The 10,086-nt window shown below is 35.9% G+C and overlaps 2 protein-coding genes across 3 annotated transcripts; both read right to left on the bottom strand.

Annotated features, from left to right (window-relative positions):
* Window positions 1–1,053: 1,053 nt before the first annotated feature.
* Window positions 1,054–4,083, bottom strand: LOC110011748 (protein HSH49). The gene is made up of 3 exons (XM_088878166.1): window positions 3,528–4,083; window positions 2,890–3,101; window positions 1,054–2,267 (listed from the first exon to the last, which is right to left on the bottom strand). Exons 1-3 carry the CDS (start codon window positions 3,643–3,645, stop codon window positions 2,169–2,171), a joined length of 429 nt encoding a protein of 142 aa, XP_088734292.1. The 5' UTR covers window positions 3,646–4,083; the 3' UTR covers window positions 1,054–2,168.
* Window positions 4,084–4,231: 148 nt separating this feature from the next.
* LOC105159570 (uncharacterized) lies at window positions 4,232–6,791 on the bottom strand. 2 transcript variants are annotated; one of them, XM_011076679.3, is made up of 2 exons: window positions 5,831–6,791; window positions 4,232–4,622 (listed from the first exon to the last, which is right to left on the bottom strand). In XM_011076679.3, exons 1-2 carry the CDS (start codon window positions 6,623–6,625, stop codon window positions 4,494–4,496), a joined length of 924 nt encoding a protein of 307 aa, XP_011074981.1. In that variant the 5' UTR covers window positions 6,626–6,791; the 3' UTR covers window positions 4,232–4,493. The 2 variants fall into 2 exon arrangements, with proteins under 2 accessions (XP_011074981.1, XP_011074980.1); XM_011076678.3 differs by having other exon boundaries at window positions 4,232–4,625; window positions 5,831–6,788.
* Between the last annotated feature and the right edge of the window lie 3,295 nt (window positions 6,792–10,086).

Raw genomic sequence — 10,086 nt, 5'->3', positions numbered from 1 at the left:
TTTGTTTCTCAGCATGGTTGTCTTACTTCTCTCTCCTTTCCTCATTCGTGGGCCGATCCCTGTGGCATTCCCATATGGACTGCATCCAAAGTTGATGCACATATTTCCACGCGAGAGAATCAAAGCACGTCTGATGTGCATCTGATCCTCCAATTCAGAACTCACTTAAACGGTGAAGTTGGTTGTAATAATTGTCACTTGAGGAATGGAAAAGATGTAAGCTAGATACAAACAACCTTTTTCTTCATGTTTGTTGGTATTAAACAAAATTCTAGATCGTACTCATGTATATTTCATTTTCAAATCTTAATGTTGCCCATTTAACTCCTCCATCATTGAGCAAATCAAGGCAGGGATCCCAAATTTAAAATTTTTATTTTCCAAATTCAAGACTAGGTCTAAGGATTTTAAAACTTTTCAACTGATATTAATCTTACAAGAGATTTTTATCATTTCTTTGTAAAAAGAGTAATCGTGCACATCAAAAATTATACCACTAGGAAGAGTTAGGAATTCAAGCTCGCAAGCAACTTGTATAAGACTATCAGTCGTTCCCTCTTCACCAGATATAACAATGCACTATTGTTAGGCAAAATCTACATTGAATGATCCCTTATAGGAGCAACAAGTGGATGTGTGTCCTCCGTAATGATCGCGGAGGGTGTTCTTTGTTGACCCCATTCTTCCAAGAGTACAGCTGACCTGCTATCCTCAGCATTTATGCATTGTCTCCATTAGGCCATGGTCGACCACAACCATAATAGCACGAAACCACCATATTCTAAATTGGAACCATTTATGCATTGGTAGGAACAATATGTTAATTAACAACAAACTTAGATGGTTAAATTCGTCAACTTCCATACTCATCTAACTCCATGCTTTCCTCAGGTATTGCCAGTTCCAATGGCCATACAGAATTTCACTATGTGAAGATAGGTTACCCCAAGCAAATATACTTCAATCCACAATAAAATTCATCTTTTAGATGGCGTCCAAAACCATTCATCTACAACAAATCAGATACAAGATTATGACAATGTTTCATCGACTCAATAGTTTATAATATTTCCGTAACGAAAGAGTTCATGTTGTAGGGTCCCAATAGAATTCGGGTAATAAAGCTACTATAGAACTGTATTGAATAAACAATGCCTCCAGAAGCTCTGATTTCACAACCAATAAATAAGAAAATTATGCCTCAACCCACATCCAACAATAATTTCATTTTATTAAGTACATATTCCCCAGAACAGAAGTCAACAAACAAATGTGTGCTTGGGCGCCATCAAGGACAGCCCAGAGGACTAATATCCAACCTCATCCAAGAGAAGAAACACCTACTCCGGGGAGGGGGGAAAAATATCTACCTATGATTCTTGAAACTCTGGAAATTATTCCGAATCGAACCAATTATGTTCAATAATTACAAGGACAAGATAATATAAAATCCAAACAAATTCAATGATTATGTTCACATATATTCAGCATGTTGCATGTCCAAAACTAACTTAATTAAGTTAAACATCAACTACCAAATTACAGTCACAAGCTTTTAAAAGTTGAACAACCCCCAGACCAGAGAATAAGGGAGCAAAAAGCAAAAGATGCCGTTTGTTATTTAAGAACTAGAATACAATCCAAGTTTAAGTGTCGAATGATTATATGTGCTCTAAAGATAATGAAATCGGATGATAATTGGCATGCAATTCAACATGCAAAATTCATGAGCCTAAAAAATATTCCAAGAGAACTATGAAGCTCCATATCCTTAAGAAATTGGATTAACGGATTTGGATTTAAAGGAAGAATTTGGATAAAGGATTTCAAATGACTCTATTTGACCTACCCAAACAGTAAAAAGCGAAAAAAATCTCATTGAAAGCACAACCAAACAAGCTATAAAATTCTCACCTACGCAAACAGGAACAAAGAGAAGAAAATATGGCTAATTATGCTAAGTCAGAATACAAGGAGCTACACCACATCATAGAAGAGAGATTAGATTACCAGAGTTCGTCTTTACCGATTTTACAGGGAAAAAAATAATTAAGAAGAATTGTAATTTAAACAGTGTCCTGCCCTAGAGCGACCAACACGACCCAGTGCTGCCCTAAAACACTCTTCTATTTTTTGTTTTTCTTTTCTTGCTCACCCAAAAAACTCTTTTATTGGTGGTTGTAATCTGTGTTGTCATAGTATGATCTACATCCACTATGTTGGTGCATAGATATATCAGAGGGAATTGGCATTAAATTAAAAAGATACTATTGAAAATAATATGCTCAGAAGGAAAGGTGATGAAGGCTAAAGATACCAAGTCCTAGCTCGCTAAGTAGGAAACAAATAATTGCATCAGAAACACATTTATCACCTCCTGCATAGTTAATTTTCTGCTCCGGAAACAAGCATGATGTTGATAAACTTGAAAAATGTGGGGAAGGTTCTGCATCATTATATCAGACAGGGTGTGAGCTCAATTTTGAAGAAGGATTAACTGAAGAGGAGGTTGTAGAGAATAAACTGACAGAGTTTTGGTCTTGTCCAGAGCTATGTTTATAAAATTATGTGGTCAATACTTTGAAAAATGACAAAAAACAACAAAAGAATAATGCTGCATATAGCCTTCCACGCCTCAATAACAGTTGAAGTTTCCAGCCCATAAAATTTACCACAAAACCCACACCAAGCAATGAACTTCCTCTCTTGGAAGAAAAACAGAGCTTTCGCAAGCCTCTTTACAAAAGAATGAAAACCGACTATGTATAGCATGTAGATTGTACAAAAGGCAACTCAATTCATTGACAACCATCGAGGAGCAAAACTGAGTTGTATTTTAAAAATGAAAGTTAAATCATGAAGAACACATCTCCTCGACTAATGACTTACTGCAAATTTCAAGGTTCTTTTATAGAGTGTTACAAGTCCAGAGAAAAGTTTGACAGCATATTCCGCCACCTCCTCTGTTTCGTATTGTGCAAAAGCGTAACCTTTAGGTTTATCAGTCTCCTTGTCACGAGGGATATACAAGTTCATTACTGGGCCTGCTTGAATGAGAATATCATACAACACCCGATCACCTACTCTCTCATCCAGGTTGCCTGTACAAGAATGAATCTGTGAGGGAGTTAACAATAGACATGCTCAGCAAAAGATCTCTTCTACAGACAGAAGCAGAAAGCCGGAATTTCTTAGGTTCCAAACCTAAAGTCATAAGAAAGGATCTCTTCTATAGCCCAATAATGTCAAGGAAATGAAGCGTTTTCGTTTTTTCTTTTATTGAAAAAGTAAATTAGCGAGAGAAAAGAGCTTTCAGAAAAACCAATTAAACAAGTTAAAAGATAGCAATTAGCCAATGTTGAGCTATGAGAAATTTTTCGAGTTTCAATTTATAAAACTAATCCCAATATAAAGACAAAGTAGGACAAAAAGTGAATCCCGCAGTGCCTAAAAACTCAAGGATGGCATGTCAAAATAAACAAGTAAAAAAGAATGGAAATGGAGGAATGAGTGCTGCTGCTTGTTACCAATATAAACAGTGGCATTAGATTTATCGGACATAATTGTACACGGTGGCTCTAGCAGATTTGATGAATTGTCTTGTACAATAGGGACCAAGAGGAGAATAGAGATCTGAGAAATCATGAATGTTCAATGTGAGGCGAGAGTAATGGAACTCAAAATATAGTTGGACAGAGACGGAGATTTGATGAATTGTCTTGGACAATAGGGACCAAGTGGAGAATAGAGATCTGAGACTCCTGGAGATCATGACTGTTAAAATGTGAGGCGAAAATAATGGAACTCAAAATATAGTTGAACTGAGAGACCAACTTAACACATTTCAAGCCTAACTTTAAGTACCCTCACTTGACCACGTCCAGCTCTCACTCTAAACAAATTATTGGAGTTACAAAATAAATTTTATTAAAGATGCAGTATCATTAAACATGTGCCACAAGATCTTGTTCATCCCGTTCTTGTTATTAACTAATCCGTCCACCACTACCAAGTACACAAGATCTTGTTCATCCCATTCTTATTATTAATTAATCCGTCCACCACTACCAAGTACAGAACCCCTCCGTCATATATTTACTAGTCTAATAATTTTCTGTTGTCCAATGGAGAACATGCACTATCATTTGTCAGCCATCATCATCATTACTCTTTTATTAGCTAAATCCAGAGTATGATGGAGGAGCTTTGATTTAATATTTCATTCGATAAATAAAATAACCCAGAGGATGGCAATAAAAGTTTGATATACAATGAGTTTCGTAAAAAGAAAACCCGTCTAATGTCAAACCATAGGATACCAAGAAACATAGGAGTCTTACTCATAGAGACTACAAATGGAACAAAAGCTTTAAAGGCAAAACAAACTTAATACACACACGCAAGCGCGCAAATTATAAACTACAAATTGAAGCCTGCACATCGGCTCAATGTGATGCCACCGCTCTGTCTCTTCTTTTAGAAACCACCTTCGCTTATTTTAGACTCATTACAGGCCAGGTTATGATCCCAACAGAAGGCAGGGAAGGCCGAACCACAGGAACCCGCTTCACAACTGAGAATGCTTCATTCAGGCGAGCAGCGTGGCTAATGACCTGAGATACCTTCTGCAGCATAAAGTTCACAAAAGACAAAAAGCAGATAAAAGGTATACATTCTTCACCAATGGGGAATATATCTAAATATATGTGTGTGCGTGGGGGGGCGGGGGGGCGCTGTTTCTTTGTATTACAGGCAAGACTTCAAATTTTGATCTAAAATCTTGTAAACCACACAATACTTAAACATATACATCATATACCATTCCTGAAAATCTCCATAATATCTGATGCACATGATGCCAAAATTAGCAAACAACCAAATTCCAAAGGGGTGATAAATTGTCAAATTTTCCAACAAGCATGTTATAGTTACTATAGTCAAAGGGGCAGAAGAGTGTTTATGTATCTACCTCTTCGCTCGGATTGCTGGGCCTAGCTACCTTTGTTTATGAAGAATTATAAATATTGCTGTCAAATTGAGATGCTTAGGAGGATAGACTTAGATTGACAATTTACTGTTCAAATCCCACCCCAATCATGTAATGTAACTAATATGTTCTTCCTCTCAATTATAGATAGCTCATTTCATGATCAAACTATATATTTAGTTCCCAAGATGACACCGAGATAAAACTAAAACCAATCTCAATACCCATAGGAATAGACCAAACTGTCACTTAATCATCAAGCAAATCCATCAAGTACTCCAGCCATTTAAAGTCCACAGTACCTTTACAACGGAAACCGCTAGCTTTTGTTTTCCTTCTTTTCTTGGGGTAATTATGGACACCACTAGCTACAAACACAAACTATGCAGCATTTAACCAAGATGCAAATCATGCAAGTGCAAGTTTTGATCAGGATATACTCTCAAAGCAATGCTTTAAAAGGTATGATCAACTTTAAAGAGTCTCAAACTCGTTCCATACTGAAAACCTATTTTAAAAAATCTTTCTAGGCACAGCAAGCAACATAAGGAAAAATACAGAGATCAGATAATGCATTCAATTATAGTCCAAAGCAACCTTATCACAATCATAATCATTAAAAGAAGAGAAGAGAAATCCAGATTTTAAGCACTCCTCATCTATCAAATTTCCAGGCTTATTCAGAATTAGAAGAAAAAGGTATTGCATAAACCAACATTCTGCAAACAAGACCCATTGATATTATGACAGAAGTACAATAATTCTTGATAGGTACTATCTTCCAAAAATATTATAAAGAATAGAGCAAGATAAACAAAAGATAATACAGAAAAGTTCACAGACCTTGTCATCAACAGTAACCTTAATCTGCAATCCCTTAGTCCCGTTCTTCATCTTATACAACCTGCGCCCCAAAATCACAAACCCCAATGCAGCCGCGACCACAGAGCCTGTCCACACCGGACTCACTCGAAAGACACAGTACCGTAGAAACTCCATTGGCATCTTCCACCATGCCGAGCCCCTCTTTTCAGGCTCACCTCGTCTCTTTTCCACATTCTCATGGATAACTTCGCTCCCGCATCCAATCTTCTCATTTTCATTTTTTTCTTTGCCTAAAATCTCCAACTCATCATGCAAATTAACGTGGCCTCCCACACCCACTTCAGGATTCTCCACAGAGTCATTAAGTTTCGCAGAACCCACTTCAATTCCATTTGAATCCGAATATGATCTCCCCAACTCCACCATCGTTGCGCATTTTTCCTCATCTACTTCCCTAATTCCTTGAAAGCCCACCTTTTTCTTCTCGTTCAGGGAGAAAGCCACTTCATCGCTGAACTTGCGGTCATCGGACCGTTGTGTGCTGGAATCGGACCAGAACTCACCGGACTCCAGATTAAGGTACCTAGCGGGTTTCTCCTCCAACCTCGGATCAACCCAACTTGGTGCACTCGATTTTTTATCGTCCAAATCCTGCCCATACTGGTTATGAGCGTCTAACGAGAAATAATTGGTCTGTATTAAGCCTCCAGAATCAATTTCATCGAACGAGTTAACCGAAGCCGATTCAGAACCCGAGTTGGACTGAACGACATCCCAGTCTTGAAAATCATTGGTAGCCTCCACGACTTCCATGGTGCAGGATTCGATACAGTTTGATCAGCGGGAATGAAAAAGGGAGGAGGGATTATAAGCAGAGAGCAGAAATACACAGGCCTTTGATGTGTGTTGGGGGACAGGGATGATGGGGACAAATCCTGAAGCCAGCAGTAGCAGATGATGATATATTTCATTGGCCCGTAAATAATAATAATAATAACTAGTTCGGCGAGTTTAAACGGGCGTGTGCATAATTAAATAAAAATTTTAAAAATATAGTTTAGTTAAAAAAGTTAACTTATTAAAATAAAAAGAATGTTATAATAATTTAAGTTTAGTAGAATTGAAAAGAGTGGGCAATTTGAAGTTTAAAAGAGTGAAAAATTAATAATACATAAATTAATTAAATGAAATATTAAATATATATATAGAGAGAGAGAGAAATTAGGAGATAAGAAGAATCTGAGATATCAAAAAGTATATTAATTTAATAATAAAGTATAGATATTACTTCATTCCTTTATTCATTTTTCACCATTAATGGTATTATAGGGTGCTTGGCTGCATTGTAACATTCTTTAATTTACTTTTTACCCCTTCAAAGTTAGCGAATAAAAAGCATGGGACAAAAAACATAAAACCCCTATGTGTTTTAAAAGTCAGCAAAACACTCTCCTATTTTAAAAATAAACTAAAAATCCCGTCATGTTTTGTAAAACTCAACAAAAAATCTCTATTCTATTAACAACTAAGGGAAATGGCAAAGACGTGTGTCTGGTGCATTTGGTTATCCTTTTCTACGGTTCAGGTCCATATTTTTTGTCACTTTGGACTAAAATATCCCTTTATGGGTCTGTACAAGATACTAAGGGCTTTTTGGCTTGTTTTTTGTCTTTCTTTTGCCATTTCTCCCCCTCAAAAGTAGGTATAAAGCTGATCTTTTTTATTTCATTTCATTTGCCCAGTTTTATTTTAGTAATTTAATTATATAAAATTATTTATTTTTTCTGAATATTTGTGTATAAAATGAGCTACTAGGAAATCCACCTCAAAAAGAGAAGAGATTATGGATCTGAGATATAAAAATCCAAAGTGCTTTTGTCAAAAAAATATAGCTATTAGAGTTGTTGGTCCAACAAACAATTCCAAAACTGGACAATGCAATTTTTTAGTTGGTTGGAGCCAATCATTGTATCCCGTTGAAATTCACAAAGTTTCCAAATGCCAGAAATAGAAGAAGAGGTGGAATCAAATTTAGGAGATATAGAAAAGAGATTTTCTGAACTGATCTCTGTATGTGAAGACCTCATTAGCAAAGTGAAGTAGTTAGATGGCAAAAGAAAATGTTAAAGGCACTAGTTGTAGCTATTTTATTTTGCATGATTGTTGTATTATTTAAATAAATTGGTTAATATAATGTTAAGTGAATTTGTTAATGTAATGTTAGGTGAATTTGTTAATGTAATGTTAATGAACCTAGAATTAAAAAACAGCAAAATGCATCACCACATTTTCCATCGAAAAAGAAAACAGCAAACATCATGAATTTCATTTCACTTTAAAATAAACAAAGTGCATTCGTTGAAGCCTGTATATCAAACCATCACCAAATTTCCATCCAAAATTCAAAAACAGCAAAATCTAATGTATTTCCATCATGATATGCAACTAGAATTTCATGCCTACAACTATACATCAAAAAATCCCGATTTGCAACAATCAATTTTGCAAAATCCATCACTAAACATCCCAAAATCCCAAGACCTAATTAGTTTCAGAGCAACTAATCTGGATAAATAGATAAAAACTGAACCATAATTGCACCTTATACATTTCTTGTGGGATTTGATGTTCCTGAAGTATTTCCATATTTTTTCTTGGTTTGTCCAGACCTATATGAGTTGGCCAAACCCTTGATCAGTGAAGAAATAGATGGATTTCTCTCTGCACAACATTTTCTCTTGAATTGGGAGGTCTGACCTGGAGCATCTTCTTGTTATCTCTTAAGCAATTTACTTGAGAAAGAAATTGTTTTTTTTCTGCATTCTGATAGCTTTAGTTTGTTGTTGTAGTTGCATGAAATTATTTTAATTCATAGTAATAAGTTAAAGGGTCATATAATCAATGAAATATTTAGGAAATTACCTAATGAACTCATGACGATGGTGGATGTTGTTTGTTGCAAAGGTTGTTGAGTTATTTGCTCTGAATGAACAACCTAAAACACAATAAATGAGATAATGGTGTGAATAAATAGAACAGTAAATTCTAAGTTATTAATGCAACAAGTTGCATACCTGCTCATGCGATGATTTATGCACATTAAATCCTCTAGTTGTAGTCTCGTCTGGTGTTGTCCTGCTACTCTGCTGAAGTATCTATAGAGTAGATTTTTCATAATAAAAACCTCATAAGTTGAAACATGGTTGATATGCTAAAATTACTTACCTTAAAAGGTTTTCTTGGGGCTTTTGAGGTGGTGGATCATGAGTTGTAACATAGGGCTGAATTGAAAGATGGTGTTGAATTGGAACTTGGGGTTGTGAATCCTGAGATGGTTGGGAAAAAATTGGAGGTACCTGCAGCATAAGACAAAAAGTCAAAAAGTGATGTAAAGCAGTCAAAGAACTGATATTAAAATAGTATTTACCTCTCATGGTATTATCTCATTCTCATCAAAAGGTGGAAGGGGTAGGATACTAGGTCTTCTTGATCCTGATGCGCCATGTGAGTTGTTGTATCTTTGTCTCTCTTAGTTGAGATTCTGCAAAGAAATAATTAAAGTTAGAAAAACAATGAGTTACTGAAAGCTATTAAATAATGTCTATTAGATAATAAATGAGTAACTGACAGTTAGGAAAATACTTGTTTGAATTTGGAATTGGGGTGGTGGGGGGTGGGAAGATTGGTGCAACTTCTTTTATTGTGCCCTTTTCTCATGCATATTGCACAAGTATGGGTAAGACCTCTTCTTAAAGATGTTTTCTTCACATCATTTGCATCATTCATTCTACATTTCTTTGGCCTTCCCGTCTTGATTATTACATTAAGAGTATTCACTCTTCCCATTTTTGAATCTTCAAAATCATGCATTCCGGGCACTGGGTGGATCATGTGGTTATTCCTTCAAATATACTTCCTTCTTGAAGCATTCATCAATGAAATCCTCCACTTCCAGCGTATGATAATGAATTCCAACAATGGCATGAAAACAAGGATATCCCACAAGCTGAAACATGCCATAAATGCAAAACTTCTCCTTGAGGTAGACTATGTGGTTTTGCATAAAATGCATTACCTCATATTTGTCTTCCCCTGTCCAAAACGGAAAACAGATTCTACTCTCTACTCTTTGCATTTCAGTCTTCTTCATGATATGTGGACACACAACCCCCCTCATATTTTTCCATCCTCTCTCTTTTAACTTGAATTTTTTCCATGAACTTCTTCCTTATCCATTCAAACATTTCAATTATTGATAATTCTCTCGCCTCCAA

Source organism: Sesamum indicum, linkage group LG3 (genome assembly GCF_026168435.1).
Source record: "Sesamum indicum cultivar Baizhima isolate 11 linkage group LG3, ASM2616843v1, whole genome shotgun sequence".
Lineage (NCBI taxonomy): Eukaryota > Viridiplantae > Streptophyta > Magnoliopsida > Lamiales > Pedaliaceae > Sesamum > Sesamum indicum.
Note: the sequence above shows the minus strand (reverse complement) of the source record. Positions and strands in the feature narration are given on the sequence as shown.